General features: G+C 52.9%; 2 protein-coding genes across 6 annotated transcripts; both read right to left on the bottom strand.

Moving 5' to 3' along the window:
• Nucleotides 1–3,559: 3,559 nt before the first annotated feature.
• Nucleotides 3,560–7,966, bottom strand: KLK7 (kallikrein related peptidase 7). Of its 4 annotated transcripts, none has more exons than XM_079118106.1 (6): nucleotides 7,808–7,966; nucleotides 7,281–7,398; nucleotides 6,751–6,910; nucleotides 6,358–6,605; nucleotides 5,717–5,853; nucleotides 3,560–4,357 (listed from the first exon to the last, which is right to left on the bottom strand). In XM_079118106.1, exons 2-6 carry the CDS (start codon nucleotides 7,351–7,353, stop codon nucleotides 4,202–4,204), a joined length of 774 nt encoding a protein of 257 aa, XP_078974232.1. In that variant the 5' UTR covers nucleotides 7,354–7,398; nucleotides 7,808–7,966; the 3' UTR covers nucleotides 3,560–4,201. The 4 variants fall into 4 exon arrangements, with proteins under 4 accessions (XP_078974232.1, XP_078974233.1, XP_078974234.1 ...); XM_079118107.1 differs by having other exon boundaries at nucleotides 6,358–6,601; nucleotides 6,747–6,910; XM_079118108.1 differs by lacking the exon at nucleotides 7,808–7,966 and adding an exon at nucleotides 7,650–7,776.
• Nucleotides 7,967–14,540: 6,574 nt separating this feature from the next.
• On the bottom strand, nucleotides 14,541–19,285 carry KLK8 (kallikrein related peptidase 8). Of its 2 annotated transcripts, none has more exons than XM_079119563.1 (6): nucleotides 19,180–19,285; nucleotides 18,750–18,824; nucleotides 18,058–18,217; nucleotides 17,596–17,858; nucleotides 15,787–15,920; nucleotides 14,541–14,739 (listed from the first exon to the last, which is right to left on the bottom strand). In XM_079119563.1, the coding sequence occupies exons 2-6, from the start codon at nucleotides 18,817–18,819 to the stop codon at nucleotides 14,584–14,586; spliced, it is 783 nt and encodes a 260-aa protein (XP_078975689.1). In that variant the 5' UTR covers nucleotides 18,820–18,824; nucleotides 19,180–19,285; the 3' UTR covers nucleotides 14,541–14,583. The 2 variants fall into 2 exon arrangements, with proteins under 2 accessions (XP_078975689.1, XP_078975690.1); XM_079119564.1 differs by having other exon boundaries at nucleotides 19,211–19,235.
• Between the last annotated feature and the right edge of the window lie 96 nt (nucleotides 19,286–19,381).

The raw sequence follows: 19,381 nt of genomic DNA on the forward strand, positions 1-19,381 counted from the left end.
GTGCCAGTCAAGAGAAGAGGGTGTGTCCCCTCAGGTAACCTTGTTTTCCTTGTGCTGAACCTAACTGTCGCCCTAGATTGCTCAGCTCCTGTCACCTTCTGCAGGAGGTTCAAATTGGCATTCAGAATCCTCTCTGCACGCTTCACACTAGGTCCCACCTGAACTTTGCATCTTCTTCTTGAGATCTAACCCTGCCCCGCTGCCTCCTCTCTGTGTGTGCTCACTTCCCCTCTGGCCCCATGTTCCTGGCTCTGGTTCAGACCTGCTCCTCTCTCCACGGCGGGTATCCTGTCCTCTGCATCCCTCGCTGGGCCCCAGAGGGTCTCTGCACTCCCACCTGGCATGGACTCTCATCCCTGCTTTGGTTCCCCACACCTCTTGGGATAGCCTCACCTCTCCACCTGGTATTGGAGGACCTTCAGTATCCAGAGGGGCGCTAATCAAGAGGCGTGTGATGTGCACACACGCACACGCTTATGTTTCCTAGACGTCATTTTTCTTTAAAAAGCAGAACGAGGACTGGGGTGTAGCTCAGGGGCAGAGCACTTGCATAGCATGGAGCCGGGGCCCATCCCCAGCACCCCCCAGTAGTAAAAGTAAGATCTAAGTGTCTTACCGCACACGCACGGTGATGATCAACACGTGGGGCCATGTGTGTCTCAAACAGCTGGGTGTTCCCTCACATAAGGCTCACGTGACTTTTCCCAGACCTCACGCTGTGCAGCATGAATATGCCCCATTTTTACTTGTCCACGTAAGAAGTAAAAAGTAAAAAGAAACAGGAGAAATCCATTCCAACATTCATTTAACTCAAGGTGTTAAAAATATCATCATCTGCACACGAATTTACAGGAAGAAAAGCTCTGCACACACTGTGCCGTCTTTGACACGTACACTCGTCTCCTGAACACTGGCCACACAGGCCCTGAGTGGCCCCAGCAGCACCTGCCCGACCTCGGCCTCCGCTCTGTGGTCCTCACCACACTTCCAGGCAGCCGCCACCTGTTCTTCCAGCTTCGCCTCCTCCTTCCCTGAACACCAGCCACCTCCCCCTGCTGTGATCAGTTAGTCACTCTCTCATGCTGTTCCCACAGCCTGAGCCTCCCTCCAGTCGCCCTGGACCAGGGCCATCTGGATCAATGTCCGTGTCCCCCACAGGACTTCAAGTTCTCTGGGCAGGCCTGGGGCTGACTCACTGCCGGGTCCCACGTATCTGCACAGCAAGGACCTGGCCCAGAGCGAGCCTTGGGAAATGTTGACCTAATGACTAAAGGACTTCGTTACGCCCACTTCTGTTTTACAGATTGGAAAACTGAGGTTCAGAGAGGGGAAGTTGGTTGCTCAACGTCAAACAGCCAGGAAGTGGTGGAGCCTGAATTGGAACTCGACTTTCAACGTGGTGGTGGACAGGGTCCACCTCTTGGTGTCCTCTTGGTGCTCGGCCTTGGGGAGTGGAGGAACTTCTAAGAGAGAGATGCAAGCCCCCCACTCCACCCACTGGCCAGTGACTGTCATAATCTTCCTGTCCTCCAGGCCACCATGTTTAGTCATTGGATATTTGTCTTCAAAGTGACTTGCTCTGCAGAGGTCTTCAATAAATAAATTACTTTTTTATGAAGGAACTTCATAAGAGAGTAAGCAGGAAAAATACCAGGAGTCATGAACAATAAAGCCCAACCCCCGTTGAAGGCTTATCCTGTGTCAATGTTCCAAAATTTTCTACATATGAACTTATTTAGTCTTCACCACAATGCTGTGAGGCAGGTGCTCTTTCTCCCAGTTCAAGGGTGAAGGAGAAGTTGTGTGTGGAGGCGCACGCCTGTGATCCCAACCGTTCAGGAGGCTGAGGCAGGAGGACCACGATTCAAGGCCAGCCTCATCACTGGTGAGGCGCTAAGCAACTCAGGGAGACCTGTCTCTAAATAAAACAGAAAACAGGGCTGTGGGTGCGGCTCAGTGATTGAGTGTCCTCAGTTCAATCCTCAGTCCTGCCCCCACCCCCAAAAAAGGGTGAAGGAGAGAGATGGGGAAGTAATGCGGCAAGGGTGGACAACCGGGGTGGGCTGCATCCACGTGGTGCGTGCACGAGGCCCTGGGTCCCATCCCAGCACTCACACACAGGTACACACACACACACATACACACACACACACACAAATAGCTGGGATTTAAATCCAAGAAGCCAGGCCCTGGAAGCTGCTACTTTTGATTACTATACTATATTACACTGTCTGCCCCCCCCAAAAATGATGTTACTTTTTTAAAAAAATCAACATAAGCACCATTGCCAATCTTTCCACATCAGCCCACCTCCAATTGCCTGTGGAAACAGAGGACCAGAGGCCTACAGGCTGATTCAGCACAACTGCGATGCTTTGTTATTTATTTATTTATTTAGTATTTTTGATTGTGTGTTGATTTGGAATGGAAAGGAGAGAGAAAGGAAGTGGATGAGCTTCATGGGGTTGAGTGGATAAAATTCCCTCACATTCCTTAAATTCAACACAGGCCAGAGACAGAGTGGCTGAGGAGCTGGTTCCCTTAGTCTGAGGGAGGAGGCTGGGCCTGGACCCCTGGGTCTGAGGGAGGAGGCTGGGCCTGGACCCCTGAGTCTGAGGGAGGAGGCTGGGCCTGGACCCCTGGGTCTGAGGGAGGAAGTTGGGCCTGGATCCCTGGGTCTGAGGGAGGAGGGCTGGGCCTGGACCCCTGGGTCTGAGGGAGGAAGCTGGGCCTGGAGCCCTGGGTCTGAGGGAGGAGGCCTCCTGGTCTGAGGGAGGATGCCTGGTTCTTCTCTTGTGATGCAGAGGATCAGTGACTGCAGCCCCTTGGTATGATGGGTTTAGGGGATTAGGAGAGTCTCAAGGGAGATGAGATGAGAGGAAAGACCTGGGGAATGTTGGTGGGGAGGAAATTCTGGGAGAGAAACAGGAAGGACAGGTAGGAGAAGCAGGTCCCAGGCTGGAGAGATCCCTCTGTCAGCAGCGTCTGAGGTGTGACTGCCCAGAGTTGTCCAAGCAGGTGGCTCGGGGGCAGCCTGCCTCTGAGTCACAGGAGGCTCCCCTGCCCCTTCGAGAGGCCCCTTCCCCACCTTCCTGGAGCAGGAGCACTCACAGGGTGCCTGGCCACCTCTGTCCTCTGACACCGGTTGCTAACTTTGGACAGACCCTTAGGGATCCAGGTGTCCTGGCACCTGCCACACCCAACCCTTCCTGAAACTTCCTCTCTCCCTCCTTTTTGTCGTTCTGGAGATGCTCAGAAACACCTTCTTGTCCCGTTCACATGATGCAGTAGGCGGCTCCTCCCCTCCTTCTCCGCCCCTCCCTTTCTGTCTCCCATTTTTCAGATGAGAAAAACAGAGAACCCCTGAAATGGAGAGAAATGTATAACCAGATGGGGAGGAAGGACCAGGCCCCAAACCAGACACATTTTCCTACAGGAGATCCTCAAGGATCTCCTTCTTCCAACCTGAGGTCTTTGCAGCTTTTCCACCTCTATTTTTCAGGCTTTGAATGTGCACACCCGTAAAAAAGTAAATAGAAGAAGGGAGACTTCTCAAGACTGGCACCATCCTCTCAGATTTTATTCCGTGAACATCTCATCTTACATACCTTTTACATGGCTAGGGTCACATACATTTTTTGTGTTTTTATTTTTCCATTTAACATCATATGGTATAAATATTCTTGCATAACACAATTCTGCCTGAGTATTACTTTTAATAACTTCATAATATCCTTGGACAACCTGACCCACGGTCTAGACAATCCATTCCTTTGGAATGCATTCAGTGCTGCCCCCATTTTGCCACGATACATAACGTGGTGATGAATTCAAACCTCGTCCACATTTTAAAAATTTTAGTACTCTCTTCCTAGAATTGGAATGACTAGGTCCAATGCACTGAGTGAGGTTCTCAATTCATGTCATCAAACCACCTTCCAGAAAGATTGTACAGATTTACAGTTTCAGTGTTTGAGAGCGTTCCTCTCGCTGCATTTTCCACAGCACTGAGGGTTTTTGTTTTGTTTTGTTTTCTTTACTTCTTTGGGTTTTAGATCCTTGTTATCTTGACAGGTTTATAAACATAACAAATTGTTGAGGTTTTATTGTGTCTTTGAGGAAAGAAAGTCAGCTATGACTTTACAGGTCATCCACGTTCTTATCTCTGCAAGCTTTCTACTTGGAGCAGTGATGTGACGCATTAGCGATGCTTTCTCATGGTCTCCTTTATCCAACCAGTAAACTTGCAGACTTGGGTGTAGACACCTGGGTCATTGGGTTGGCCACAAGGGAAAGTTCCCCAGGACACTATACCTTGCAGGGTACCTTTGCACACCAATGGTCCCCCGGAGTCACCCTGGAGGGAACAAAGGAGGGGTAATGGATTAGATTAGATTTGGATTCAGAGTAAAGTCCCCCAGAGTCCTAATTCAGTCTTCGACACAAGTGCATGGTCTTTGTCCTGCCAGATCATTGGCTTCCACCCTGGCCAATGAGAAGAAACTCGTCTCTGGGAACCAGTGGGAGAGCTGGAATTAATACTATCACAGGATGGACAGACTGGGTTCTGTGAAGACATTGGTTTGCGCTCTGGCCAATGCAACCAATCTCAGGGAAGGGGGGCGGGGCTTCCAAGATGCGCAGGCCATTATTTTTGGACAAGATATTAGTTAAGGGTTGTGTTCCAAGCCCGTGGGCAGAGGGGCATTTCCTCCAGGGCCTGGACATGTGACTCCTCCTGCATGAAGTGGGTCAGGGAAGTCTTAGAAACCAGGGGCAGGAGATATTACATCATCATAATGAACATACATGACTCTTGGACCCCAAACCGCTAAGAATGTCAGGACAGCAACGGGGTGCTTTAAATGTGGGACCCTCTGAGTGTAAGACTCAGGGTCCCTGCACAGCTTGTGCATTCCGAAGCCAGCCTTCGCCAGGACATGCTCTCGCTCCTACCTCCTCCCTAACCACACCATCTCATTCCCCTGAGACATGGGAGGTGGGGCCGAGCCTGCCCTGCCCAACACAGAGACAACAACGAGGAAGAGAATGAAGCGTAGCCTAGAGAGAGATGTGGGGAGACTTCAGAGGCAGAGGGTGGTGACAGCAGGTGTGGGAGAGGGGGCAAAGGGAAGAAATAGTTCTTGCTCCAGGACCAGGATCAGGGTCAGGCAAGTGAGGTATGAGCATCAGGCAGAAAAATCTCAGTAGTCACACTAAATAATGCTTTAAGATAATACTTTCAAAATCAAATATAAATCAAAAAACCCTAAACAAAAAACTACCACCTCGATGGACACAAAAGTAAATTTTAAATAATGACAGCATCAGTCCCCTGCCATGTTGAGCCAGGCCCATGCCCGAGGCAAAAGGAACATTCAATAAAACCAACCCACTCTTTATTTAAACTTGTGACCCTTTGTTCATTCACTTCTTGAATGAATTTTAAAAATATATATATTGCTTAAAATGTGACTGATCTTAATCCCTGAGTTTTTGGTGCCCAAGCCTGGTGACTGGCCCCGCCCATCTATATCATCCTCATTAAACTCTGCACCATGCCCAGGGTCCCTCTAGCTCCTGGGTGGGCTCTTGTTCCTGGCCTGGCAGAGAAAAGGGTAGAGAGAGCTGAGGAGGCTGGGCCTGGAGAGATAGCAAGGGCAGGTTCAGAGCAGAAAGGAGGCAGACAGGGGCTGAGGCTGGGTGGGATGCTCACGTTGCAGGTGTTGGTCTTGGCGTCAGGGATACCAGCACACAGCATGGTTTTCCCCAGAAGGTCCTTGTAAACCTTCTTGCAGTCCCTGGCGGAGATGAGCTGGACATCAGTGCACATGAGCTCTGCTGGAAAGGTCACTGCAGGAAGGGGGGAGGTGGTCAGTCAGAGACTTGGGTCTCCAGGCTGCTGGTGCTGATGGGGAGAGAATGGGGCCAGAATACCCAAGGGTACTGGGGCCTGGATCCCTGGAGCCCTGGGTCTGAGGGAGGAGGGCTGGTTCTGGACCCCCCAGGTTGGAGAGAGGAGGGCTGGTTCTGGACCCCCGGGTTTCAGGGAGGAAGGCTGGATCTGGACCCCTGGGTCTGAGGGAGGAGGGCTGGGCCTGGACCCCTGGGTCTGAGGGAGGAGGCTGGGCCTGGACCCCTGGGTCTGAGGGAGGAGGGCTGGGCCTGGACCCCTGGGTCTGAGGGAGGAGGCTGGGCCTGGACCCCTGGGTCTGAGGGAGGAGGGCTGGGCCTGGACCCCTGGGTCTGAGGGAGGAGGCTGGGCCCTGGACCCCTGGGTCTGAGGGAGGAGGGCTGGGCCTGGACCCCTGGGTCTGAGGGAGGAGGCTGGGCCCTGTGTCCCTGAGGCAGCCTCACCATCAGGGCTGGTGGTGGTGCCCCAGCCAGAGACAGTACATGTGGTTCCTGCGGGTTCGCAGCTGGAGGGCAGGTTGACCTTCTTCACCCGTGAGGACAGCTTGGCCGGCCTGTTCAGCCTCACCAGCATGAGGTCGTTAGCATGGGTCCTTGTGGAGTAGCCCGGGTGTCGGAATGACCTTGAGGCCTTGATCTTCTGGGCACTCTTGTCCCCCAGTCGATCACTGCCCAAGTGCACATTGTACTCACTGGGAGAAGGAAGTGACATTCAGAGAGTGACGGGGGGGGGGGGGGGGGGGGGGGGGCGGGGGGGGGGGGGGACAGGGACCCAGAGAGAGGGGGAGGCGCTGGCCCCTCCCGTGCTGGCTCCCCCGCCCGCCCGGCAACACCTGCCTCATCCTGCAGTGGGCGGCGGTGAGCACCCAGCGCTCGCTGAGCAGCACACCCCCGCAGTGCAGCTGGTCGTTCTTGAGCAGGGCCACCTGCCACGGGTGGGAGCCTCTTTCACACGGGAAGCCATCGATGATCTTGTCTCCACTCTTGTCACCCTGATCTGGGTAGAAACGTGGAGACACGTGGGTGGACGGCAGCGGGAGGAGGCGGGGCAGCAGCCAGGGATGCAGAGTCGGGATGGAGATGCGGGGAGAAAGGCACAGGCCAGGATGGAGAGAGACAGAGCGCCACTGGCAAGGCCCCCGGGAGCATCTCCTCCAAGGCCACTGCAGAGACTGACGGAGAGACGCTGAGGGGAGGAGACCCAGTCCCAAGCAGGCAGAAACCCCCGGAGTCGGGAGGAAGCCCGCAGAGAAGGGGCACAAAACCAGGCAGCCCAACCTTCTGGGCAGGAAGCTGCCTCAGGAGGGAGGGGTGCTGAGTCAGGGATGCTTGGAGAGCTTCAGAGGGGACAGGGGGAAGGCCCTCACCATCTTGTCCAGCAGTTCCCGGGGCTAAGGACAGCAGCAGAATTAGCAAGGACGGGAGAAGGCATCCCTCCATGGTGCCTCTCAGGGAGTGCCAGGTAAGGACTGGCCTCTGCTGGAGCTGAGAAGGAGAGAGAGTTCTGGAAGTAGGAGTTCAGCTACACTCTCCTCCTTCAGACCCAGGGGTCCAGGCCCAGCCTCCTCCCTCAGACCCAGGGGTCCAGGCCCAGCCTCCTCCCTCAGACCCAGGGGTCCAGGCCCAGCCCTCCTCCCTCAGACCCAGGGGTCCAGGCCCAGCCTCCTTCCTCAGACCCAGAAGTCCAGGTCTCCTGGCCCTTAAGGGCCCAGGAATTAGGCCCATACCTCTCCTACCCTTTGAACCTATAAATTGGGATCCTCAGTCTCTTTCTCCCAGTAAGACTCCAATTTGCAGGCCTCCAGCCCTCATCAGTGAGTACCAAGAGTCGGCCGGTCTGGCCAGCATTACTACTTCCGCCCCGATACAACCTCCCTGATAAGGCCCTTCTCACCTCCAGAGGGCTGATCTGATCTCAGTTCTGGCCTCGGTTGGGAGCCGAGTGTCTGCAGCCCTCTGCAGGGCTGTCCTCTTATACCACCCCGCCCCCATACCCGCCCCCAGCGCCCTGGGGTGCAGGCAGAGCCGGCTCCAGGACACCTCTTCCTGTGTTCAGTGAGGGTTATCTGGAATCCCTGGGGCTCCCTCCCCACCCTCCTTCGAGCAGCCAGGCTGGGTGGCACCCACTTAGTTCGCCCCCGCGTATTCTGGCCCCACCACCCCTGCTGGTTGCTCATGGGGAGGGACCAGTGCAGGGCCTGAGGAGCAGGAGCAGGATTCAAGAGGGGCAAGGTACTGTGGTGGGCTCTGTCCTGGGTCCTCCTCTGGGGCCGTTCCCTTGCTGTCACCTGCTCTCAGGGGTGGCCTGGGCCCTCCACCCTCAGGCTGACCAGCCTGTGGGAACCCATGCAGGCTGGATCCCAGTCTTGCCTTTGAGCCTTGAAGGTTTACTATAAACCACTGAGTCTGTGTTCTGGTATTTATTTCTAATCTTATCATGTTGGCTTCTCTCTATAGCATGTGTAAGTAACAAAAAAAAGTCTGTAGTAAACATTATCTAATGCAACCTTTTTAAACTTTATAAAATATGAATAGTTGTCCCTACCAGTCCCTTGAGATCTTTTCCCCTGTCTTTTTAGTGTTGTATAATATTCCATGCTATGGCTTTGGTATTGTGACTTATGTAATCTGCTTCACATCAAAGTTTGCTCGCAACGTTTTGAATGTAATAATGTGGGGAAAACTTGGTTTCTTCATCTTTGCTGGTTGCATTCATTCTTTGGATGTCTACTGTGTGCCAGAAACTGCTCTGGGGACTGGGGCCATGACAAAGACAAATTTCTGCCTTCAGGGAACTGCCTGCTCTGGTGGGTTGGAGACCCCACAATAAATACATGAAAATAAATAAGCTCAGGAAATACAGAATTTGTCACGTGGTGGCGAGTGCTATGGAGAAAAATTGAATGTGATGTAGTTCTAGCCAATGAGGAGTGGGGAGAAGACCCCCCCTACTTCTGAGAAAGTAGGGAAGAGGGTTAAAGGTCACGGATCCCTCTGCCCTCCAGGATTCTGTACTCAAGATTAGGAAAGACGTTTACAAAGGCTCCTGGTGAAGGTGGCATTTGCACTTGAAGGAGGTGATGGAAGGTTCAGCATGGCTACTTGGGGCGGGAGCTGGAGTTCCCACAGAGTGAACAGGCAGGTGTTAGACAAGCACATGCCCAGTGGGGCCTGCAGCTCGAGCTGGGTGGGGAGAGGGGCTGACTCTGCTGACCAGGAGCCTTGAAGGTCAGACTCAAATGGGAACCATTTTTGGATTCTTTCTTCAACACAATTTCATAATTGTAGAATTGACCTCAATTTCTATATCAGACTCAAAATGTGATCCAGTCCTCGACCCTGAGTCCAAACCTGTCCCAATCCTGCTCTCAATCCTGTCCCCCCCACCCAACTCCACCTTTGACCTGTAATCTGACCTGTGATAGACATTATGTCTACCCAGGTATTTAATCCTTCTGCAAATTCTGGTTTTCTTTGGGTAATCTTTTTTTTTTTTTTTTTTTTTTCCTTTTGGGTACTGGGAATGTGCCCCCCCCCCTTTTTAAATTTTTTAATTTTTATTTATTTATTTACTTATTTTTTGCAATACTGGGGATTGAACCCAGGGCCTTGTGCTTTCAAGGCAAACATTCTACCAGCTGAGCTACATCCCCAGCCCCTAATTTTTTTTTATTTTGAAACAGGGTCTCACTAAGTTGCATAGGGCCTCACTAAGTTGTTCACGCTGACCTTGAACTTGCAATTCTCTTGTTTCAGCCTTCCAAGTTACAGGGATGACAGGCATACACCACAACACCTGACTCTTTGAATAATGTTTTAGTCGCTTCTGGGCCATAATCCTGGAGGATCCAAGTGTGGAAGCCACATTATGCTTGCTGCTGACTGGTTTAAAAATGGACATGTGATAATGGTTCCAGCCAATGAGGAGTGAGGGGAAGATCCCTGGCACTTTTGAGAAAGAGATCCTAATTTTCACAAAGAGACACTGGCAGGGGTCTTTATTTTCCCACTACATGGTGTCTCTTCTGGATGCAGATTCTGGAACTGCGTGGGGGGACCATGAGAGGAAGTGGCCAGAGGATCAAGCCAAACCACTGCAGGTGGCCAGAGATCATGTGCTGGGTCTTCCCTGAGGTTGCTGAGGGGGCAGTCAGTCAGCTGTGCAGCCCTTTCATCGCATGGCTTTCCCAGGCTTCCTGTGCAGGCCAGAATCGCTTGGTCCTTACAGTCAAGTCCATCCTTAGTGTTGCCTACAAATCCCAACTCAGGTCCCAGATCTGAGCTGGAGCCATGAATCCAAATCCAGGGCTCCTCTGAATCCCTCTCTTGAAGTCACCGGGTCCGCCAACCCAACCCTTCCTCCAGCGTCTTCCCACAGCCTGCTTGACACCCAATCCTTCACATACTTAACAGTGTGTGTCAGGCAGCAGCCGTGCCAGGCTGGGGGTGCTGAGGACACATGCACAGATCAGGATAGAGCGGAGCTGCGGGTCTCATTCAAAAGAACAACCGTCCAGTAGTTCAGAATAAGCAAATGTAAACCTGCAGCTGATTGGCGTGCTCTGAAGGAAAGCTGCAGGTGTTGTGAAAGCACATCTGGGGAATTTTGATCTGGAAGTGACAATGAGCTGGGCACTGAAAGAATAGCAAGCTTCCGCTAGAAGAATACAGGCAGAACCAGGAGGGCCTACTGTGCAGAGCAAGCCACATGTGCCAAGGGCTTGCGCTGGAGGCAGCGTGTGCAGCTCAGAGCCAGAGAGAAGGGGCCTGGCCACGGAGAGCCTTGCGTGTCGCAGAGTCGACTGCATCCTGCAGACAGTGAAGAATGAGTCAGGCTTTGGTGAGAGGAATAACACAACCAGACCTGTATTTTCAACATGTCACTCTGGCTGCTGTACTGGGGGCGGGGGTGAGAAGATGCTGAGAGACCATGAGGAAGTCATTGCTCTGTCTAGGTGAGGGATGGTGGTGACTCGGATGAGGACATTGGGAGGTCGAGATGATGGCAAGTGCATGAATTCCAGTGGCACTCAGGAGAGAGAACCAACAGGTCCAAGCCCACAGTGGACGTGTGCAGAGTGGAAGACGTCGAGACCTTGGCCTCTTGTGGGTGCTGTTGGAGGACAGGCTTGGCAGGTGTGGCTAGCTGCTCTGACAGAGGGAGAAAGACCTCGGCGCCAGGTTCAAGCTTAACCCCTAACGCCAACACCAATCTTCACAGTAGCCCTGGGCTGAACCCCAAACCTGACTCCTACACAATCATAACCCCAAGTTCTGCCCATCCTTGACCAACCCCAATTTCTACCTGAACCTAGAACTTCAACCCTGACTTGAATTCCTGTCTCCAAATATCCACACAGACCAGGACCTGAACCTGACCTAATCTTGACCTTGAACCTTAAACCCCTAACCATAAGCCAAACTCAGCCTGGACCCAAACACCAAGTATCACCAGAGCCTGGATCCCAAACCTGCCCCAGGCACAACTCAGACTTCAGTCTCCGCCTCGGTTGTTGCAGGGAGCCCACTTGATGTCCTGCCCACGGATCCACCCAGCTGCCATCCCTACCAGTCCCAATCCCACCCCAATTCTGATCTCCAATCTGATTCCGACCCTGGTTTCCATTCCAACTTCTCCCCCGACTCCATTGTCACTTCTTCAACTTGATACACATTTCTGATCCTACGTTAAACACAAACTCGAAAATAAAGTATGCCAACTAACACCGTTCTGATGTGGGTGCCTGGCTAATTCAGTTCAGGCCCAGTCACTAGCCCTGAGACGTTACTCTCATCAAAGCTAACAGCAGATCCTCAAACTTGGACCCTGGCCTTGGGAAGCATCAACCTTCCAGATCTGAGCTCCCAAAACAAGTGCAGGCAGACTCCAGGCCATGTGCCTCCAAAGCCCCATCATCCAGCACCTGCATCTGTCCTTCCTGGCTTCCCAAATAGAGGACTTTTAGCAAGATTTCCGGTTTGCTATCTCCTGCCCAAACGTTCATCCCAGATCCTCTCATCCCTCAGTTCCCTGCCTCCTCTGCAAGGAAAGGTGCTATGCTGGCAGGAGCCCTGTCAGCCACTCCTCAATCACCAGATGTGGTTGGCATACCTGTGACTCTGGAAGCTGTGGCTTTAATTATTTAATCTGGCTTTGTTGCTAAACATTGGTCTTCATGAACAGAGGCACTGAGGGTTGTTTTCTTTAGCACCCAGCCCAGACCAGAAAACATAGGAGGGGCTTAAACAAACACTAGTTTGCAAACCTCTGGCACCCACAGACCCACTGCCTTCGTGCTCAGTCCTCCCTCGATCTCTGTGCCATTCTGCCTTGGGGTGTCTCACAAAAAACGTGGCTCACAAGTCAGTCCAGCCCAGGTTTGAGTCCCTGTTGCTCACCCCGCAACTTCTGGAAAGTGGCTTCTCTTACCTGAGCCTCATACTGCCCTTCTCTAAAGCAGGAGCCGACAGAGCTGAGTCCTTGAGGATTGCATAAGATGACGGGAAGTCGACAGGTACCCCACAGGCTCCAGGTTAGTATCAGCTCCCTTGATCCACCATCCAAGGAAGGAAGCAGCTGGCTGCTCAGCTCTACCTATAGGGGTGTGTGTTCAGCGTTCTCAGATCTTATCTCTATCCTTATCTCTATTCAGCCAAAGTGAGGATTGACATCTTTATTTTACAAATGAGGAAATGGAAGTTTAAGAGGTCAGATCCTCTGAGCAAAGCAGCAAAGCACAGGAGCAAGAAGGGTCAGAATTCGAAGGTCAGGGATTGAAAAGCCCACGGTTCCCCCTGCACCAATGCATACTCTGAGAAGGAAGTTTCCCTGTTCCACCCTCAAATACCTTCTGAGTCTCAAAACAGACTCAGAGCCCCTGGGTCTCTTAACGATGCATGCCCCCGTGTTGGTGAGAGCCCCTGCGCCTGCAGGGTTAGGCCCAGCACCTGTTGCTAAGTCCCACCCAGACATCGGCCTCATACCTCCCTCGCCCTCTGACCCATGTCCTGAACCTGTCTGGTGACTCATCCTGCAGCACATGATCACATGTGAGAACTGACATCTTATCATCCTGCCAGCTGTGCCCTGCCCTGAGGGACCCTGGACACTGTGACTCTAGTACCTCCTGACTCAGCCTGTGGTTCTGACGGCCCATTGTTTTCTGACTTTCTGAACTCCCTTTTCCCGTCCTTCATGAGCAGCACCCCACTTCTTTAGGGGAGATGCTCCTTCATTCCCTGTAGTTCTGTCAAAACTGCCACTCATAGTTCCCCAGCCCCAGTAGCCCATCAGGCCAGAGGAAGTACTGAAGCCAAGTCACAGGGTCCTGTGCTTTATCCTTAGCAACAACGATGGATCCAGGGGTGGAGCCAGTTCCAGCTGGACCAATTGGATTTGGAGACTGCTGAGAGCAAGACATCTCAAACACCCACACCCCTTGTGGAGAATGGCCTTCCAACAGCCCTGAGTGGCCAAGTTGCCTCTCATGTGACTCCACATAGCCACCAATTGGAAAGGACTAGAATACAAACAAATGGCCACTCAGTGACCTATGCTGTGGCTAAAGGGGGAAAGGTGAATGGACAAATCAAGTCTCTTTTATAAGAATGTGATCTGAAATCCTAGGAGAGTGACTGTTTATGTCCTCACACTAAGTACCCCCCACCATTTCCTAAGACAAGATTTATCTATTTATTTATTGAGATGCTCAGGATGGAACCCAGGGCCTCACACATGCCAGGCAAGTGCTCTGCCACTGAGCCACACCCCAGCCCTCCGAAGACAATTAGGGTTAGGCCTTTGCTCTAATGAACAGTCCCCAAAGTGCCCGTTGCTCCACACTTCAGTTGGGACACATGTCATTTCCTCCAGCCATGGTTGATGCCCCAAGACAGCTCTGAGTGGTGAGGAGGATTTCTAGATATTGGGGGCTGACGGGTATTTTTTGACCTGTTGCCAGTTCCACAGGTGTCCATTTGTAAATACCTGGTCTCCGCGTGTGTTTCCATACTCTTCTCTGTGCAGATTTCACAATTGAAAAAAGCGAAAAACAAAAACAAAAACAAAAAACCCCTAAAGCTTGTAACACTTTAGCTGCTCAAGAACAACTACAACTAAATGCAAACCTTTTCCAGGGACATAGGTTTGTTCTTATACTTGAAAACTAGAGAGGAAAAAGGAAAAGAAAGGAGGGGGTGGGACTCATAAAAATCAAAGGGCGATCAGCAGAGGACAGGGAGGGGGTGGGAGCGAGAAGGGAGGGGAGTGCTGGAGTGGCACCGGCCGAATCGGCTTGTTATACCATGTGTATGTAGGAATATGTAATAACGAATCCCATCATTATGTTCGGCTATTAATGCACCAACAAAAAAATACAGGGAATAAAACCTTTCAAGACTATCTTTCACGTCAGCCTCCTGGATATTTAAAAATTCTGGTAAGTCTTTCCTCTCCTGAAAAATGCTCCCACTCACCCAAGTCCTTGGGGCGGGGGGTGGCTTCAGGCCGTGGGATGGCCAGAGTGGCCAGGGGGTCCAGGTCTCTGCAGATCTCCCGCCAAGCTAGCCAGCAGGGTGCAGCACCTCCCCCGACCCAACCCCACAAAGCACAGACAAGCACGGAACCAGCCAGTCTGGGGGGTTTATTGGAGGCCCGGGGTTCCCCTAGGATCATCCTCTCTTTCGCATGGTCTTCTTGATCCAGTCCAGGTAGCGGCAGATGTTGGTGTAGACCCCAGGTCTCTCAGGCCTCCCGCAGGGGTCCGAGCCCCAGGACGTGATGCCCTGGAGCACGCCATCGCACACCAGCGGGCCTCCGGAGTCGCCCTAGAGGGGGAGCCAGACGCCTTAGCCAAGGCCCCAGAGACCAATCAGGAGGGAGAAGGCGGGGACACAGGATGTCCAAGGGCGAGGGCCAAAATCCTGACCAGTGAGGAAAGAGTGACATCTCTAGGGTCCCACCCAGAGAGAAGACGGTGGGGACCAAATGCCAAATGCAGGTGACTGAACTGTTTCCTCCACGGATTCCAGTTGCCAAAGATAGGAGAAAGAAACAGTTCTTGTGGGGAGACACACACACACACACACACACACACACACACACACACACACACACACACACACACACCAGAACCTCAAGGAAGAAATCATTGACTGTGGAAGAATTCATAGAGTTTGGCTTTCGACGCAGTATCACTGATGGAAATGACTTCATTTTTGGCACATGAGGAAGAAGCATTGCCTTCAGGGACCAATCAGTAGTGACGGGGGTGGGGCTTCCATGAAGGGGTCAAAGTCAGGGGACCCTGGAGGACCCCAGACTGGAGTTACAGCTAATAGGGAAAAAAATGTCCTAGGAGGAGGGGATGAGAGCTTCCTGAGGAGGCATTAAAGTCAAAGCCAATGTTCCCTGGCCAGCTGGCAAGGCAGCCTTGTTCCACACGGAAGCAATCAGGGGAGAAGGGAGCCATCCTTGGGAAGCCAGGCAGGTCGGAGAGAGAAGTGGCTGACTTCCTGCCGGGTGCCAGCAGATTCCTGAATTAAGGCTGGGAGGGCGCAGGGAGCTAGCCTAACCTCTAGCCTCAGACTCTGTCCCCTTGGTGGACATCTCCCTCACCCTCCAGAGCCCCCCCTCTCCTCAGGTCACCCTACAGGCAAGGGTTCCCAAGAGGACGACGGTCACATCCACTGCTCCTGATCCCTACGCCCCACCCATGACCTTCAGGGGGAGTTTGGCTTCCTCTGAGCCTCATTCCCTCTCTGTAGGGATTAGGGCAACCTCTCTGGGCACTAATTCTTTGGGGTCTCCTCCTCAAGACTGGAACCACTACCTGAGGGGCCTTGGAGATGAGAGGGATTTCAGAAGTCGCTCACCTGGCAGGTGTCAGCCCCGTTGCTGTTGCCCGCACAGACCATGCCATCTGAGACCTGTCCTGGGTAGGCGGACTCGCATTTGTTCTGGGGAAAGATTTGTACTTCTGCGCAGTTGAGGGTATCAGGAAAGTTCTCTGAGGAGGAAGAGGTGGTAAGATAGAGCAACCCTTTCCCTCCATTCCCATCTGGATCTAACCCCCACTTCGACCACTGAAAGCTGCGCTGGGGGAGTTTTCCAGAACATTCCCCAGGGCACATTCCTTCTAGACACATTAAAGGAAGCTGTGCCCCCTGCAAATACCACAGACATGTCTTTCTCCATCTAAAGTGTGGCCCTCTGATCATATCTTTTGTTTCTTGTCCTACAACATTTTCAAATCAAAAGGCAGGTGAGTGGGGGGAGGGGGCTGTGATGTCCCCTTAAGACACCTCTGATCCTCTCAGTCTAGTCAACTTGCCCTCAGACCAATGGGGTAGGGGTGGGGGCTCAATTTTAGCTAATTCCACCTTCCAAATGTCACTCCTTCCTAGAAGCCTTTCCTGGCCCCTCTAATTTAAACACCACCCCTCTACCACGCCCTACATTGACCCTCCACGATATTTCATTATAGCTCTTAACTCTACCTGATATTTTACATGTATTTACTTACTATTTCCCTCACGTGGCAACACACTCTATAAGCACAGGGTGCTATGGTTTGTTCATGTCTGAATGCCCAGTGCCTACAACAGCACCAGGGGCATGCTAGGTGCTCAATAAATAAGTGTTGAATTAATGCTTGAAAGTGGAAGTCATCTTTCCTGTTAATCTCCTGCGAGGAACAGTCTTGAGAAAAAAACCTTTGTGTGCTTAGCGTGAAATGCTCACAATCTCATGTGAGCACCGCAGCTCTTTGAAGGAGAGATGCATTCCTTCATTTTGTTGTTGCCTCAATCATTCAATGAATATTTGTTGAGCACCTTCTCTGTACCAGTCACTCGCCCAAGCACTCGGAACACCAAAGAAGAGAACAGATGTAACCTAAGCCCTTGTAGAGCTGAAGAGTCTCTGGGATGATGATTCTCAACTTGCAGATGAGGAAAGTGAGGCTGGGAGATGAGAAGGGACTTCCCCAGGGAAAGGGGAAGAGCTGTGGTTTGGATGGACTCGTGAGCAACCCATCTCCTCTGCAACAGGAGTCAGACATGCAGGGACCTGAATCTTGCTTTGCCACTTCCTGGAGGATCCCATTCTTCTCTGAGCTGAGCCCCATCCTTTTTTTTTTTCACTGTGAAGTAAGGTGAGGGGCTGTCTAGATTCTCAAGTCCCCAAAGGATGGCTTTAATGGAGGTCCAGACTTTTGGACCCAGAGTAAGAGGGCAGCTGGGGACCTGGACTCCTGAGTACTGGGGGAGGAAGGGTGTAGACTCCTATATCAGGGCAAGAGGGGATGGGGCTGGGTTTCTGGGGTTCTCTAGGGGAAGGTACTAGGAAACTGCTTCCCTGGGCTCCTGCAGCCCATAGATCCCAGGTCTGTCGTGAAGATTATATTAAATCTTCTACAATGAAGTTTTTATAAGATGGTGCTGTCTACCCCAAAGAGGGCTTTGGGTTGTTTTTGGAGCCCACTTAGCAATCTGTTGGTTTACTGTTTCCCTCACCACTCCTGTCTGGCCTTCAAGGTTTCCAGTATGCACCCCTGGTGAATCTCAACATCACAAGAACTTTCCTTCTTTATCTTTTGCGGGAGCCATGCCTTTCCCATGGCTCAGGGTCCGCTGGGCCAACCACCTCCTCTTCTCCCTCCCAGTAGTGGCCAAGCCCACTACCTCGGGGGCTGGTGACAGTGCCCCAGCCTGATATGGTGCACTTCTGGCCAACATGGGCGCATTTATCCGCCAGGTCGATGGGCTTCACTTTGGGCCCCAAGGTTGCCCGACCACGGAGTCGGATGAGCATCAGATCGTGACTGTGGTCATCCATGTTGCTGTTGTTGAAGCAGGGGTGTTGGATGGACTGAGCCACTGACATTTCCTGCTCTGGCCCATCTTTACTCTGCAGGCTGTGATCACCCAGTCGCACTGTGTACTTCCTGTAAGTGGTGGGAGGTAGATGCGTACCCAGGCAGGAGCACCTGCGTACTGGGGTACCCAGCACCTCCTCCCTTAGGACTAAAGAGTCCAGACCCCAACCCTCCTCCCTCAGACTGGGGGGTCCAGCTTTCTCCTTCCTGAGTGAAGTTCTCAAACCCCTCAGACCCCAGCCCACCTCTGCCCCAGAGATCCACTCACAATTTTTTACAGTGGGCAGCCGTGAGGATCCAGTTGGCACCTACAAGGACGGCCCCACAGAGCAGTCGCTGGCCCTGGAACAAGGCCGCCTGCCAAGGCTGTGAGTGGGCTTCACACTCCTGGCCCTCCAGGACCTTGGATCCCTGTGCCTTAGTGCATCCTGCAGTGGGAGGGACAGGGTTGGATCTCCACCCTCGGGGGCCAGTGCCAGGGCCAGGGAAACCACTGTGGGTTTAAAGGGACACACAAACAGTCCTCCGCATGCTTGCCCTCAAGACTTCACGCATGAAACCTGGCAACCACATGCTGCCAGCCAGGCACGTGTGGACGCTCGCTGAAGGTCCCAAGTCATCATACATGAGTCACACACCCCAATGCGCATCCACATGCTTCCACATGCATTCACACAGATCCTCATCTGACACTCCCCCATGTGTCTGCCCAGGTAGGAGGCGCCCCCTGTCAAGTACTGATGCCATTTTCAGCAGAACTGAACCCACTGCCAGGCCTGCCATGTCTTCCACACCTCCACCCCCACTCAGGAAGCCCACAGAGGCTCCCACACCATGTCACACGCTTCTCAGTCCCATGCCACCACACGCACCCACATACCCACCCAGCTGTCACCCAGGCTCCCAGCACCACTGCTGCCTTCCGCCCCCACCCCTTCAAAGGTCTCCCTGTCCCCCTACCTGCCCAGGCTCCCAGCAGCAAGAGCAGGATCCTCCAGTTAAGGGCTGCAAGGGGTGGGGGGCGTCCCATGGTGTCTGAGAGAGGGAGAGGGTGGGGCTGAGACAGGAAGGAGGAGCCTGAAATCTTAGCATTTTGGGGTTGGGGAGGGAGCAGAGAATCCGGAGTTGTTGTGAGTCCTGTACCAGGAAGGGGCTGGGGATCCAGATTCTTGAGTCTGAGGAAGAAGGAGACAGGAGCCCATATTTCTGAAGCTAAGTATGGGGGCTGGGTAGGCTTGGGGAATAGATTCTTACATTCCGAGGAAGGAGGGAGTTAGGGTCCTGAACTTCTGGATCTAAGGAGAGGAGGGGTTTGAGGCTGGGGTCCTGGGCCCTGATGGGGAGGGGTCCCTGGGCCTGAGGCCTGTGTCTGAATACCTCTGCACCTCACCTTCCAGAATCCAGGGGGCGGGGTCACCTACTGATTTCGGGCTCAGTGGAAGAGGCCCCGTACTTCGGTTCTGTCTGCTGCGTACAGGATTCTTCAGCCTTTTAACTGGGAATCCCCGCCCTGTGCTCCGCCTCCTCCCGCACCCGAGCTGGGGACGCATCAGGGAACCCTGGGTGTGTGTGTGACGAGGGGCGGAGGGGCT

Source organism: Sciurus vulgaris (genome assembly GCF_902686455.1).
Source record: "Sciurus vulgaris genome assembly, chromosome: 17".
NCBI lineage: Eukaryota > Metazoa > Chordata > Mammalia > Rodentia > Sciuridae > Sciurus > Sciurus vulgaris.

Bases quoted from the DNA above. Each gene is read 5' to 3' on its own strand.
- KLK7 (XM_079118106.1), bottom strand. From the start codon at position 7,353: ATGGAGGGATGCCTTCTCCCGTCCTTGCTAATTCTGCTGCTGTCCTTA. The intron at 6,911-7,280 runs GTGAGGGCCTTC...GTTTCTACCCAG, and splicing joins GGGAACTGCTGGACAAGATG to ATCAGGGTGACAAGAGTGGA. The intron at 4,358-5,716 runs GTGAGCATCCCA...TGTTCCCTCCAG, and splicing joins CCAAGACCAACACCTGCAAC to GGTGACTCCGGGGGACCATT.
- KLK8 (XM_079119563.1), bottom strand. From the start codon at position 18,819: ATGGGACGCCCCCCACCCCTTGCAGCCCTTAACTGGAGGATCCTGCTC. The intron at 17,859-18,057 runs GTGAGTGGATCT...CACCACTTACAG, and splicing joins GCTGCCCACTGTAAAAAATT to GAAGTACACAGTGCGACTGG. The intron at 15,921-17,595 runs GTAGTGGGCTTG...CTTCCTCCTCAG, and splicing joins CACTGTCACCAGCCCCCGAG to AGAACTTTCCTGATACCCTC.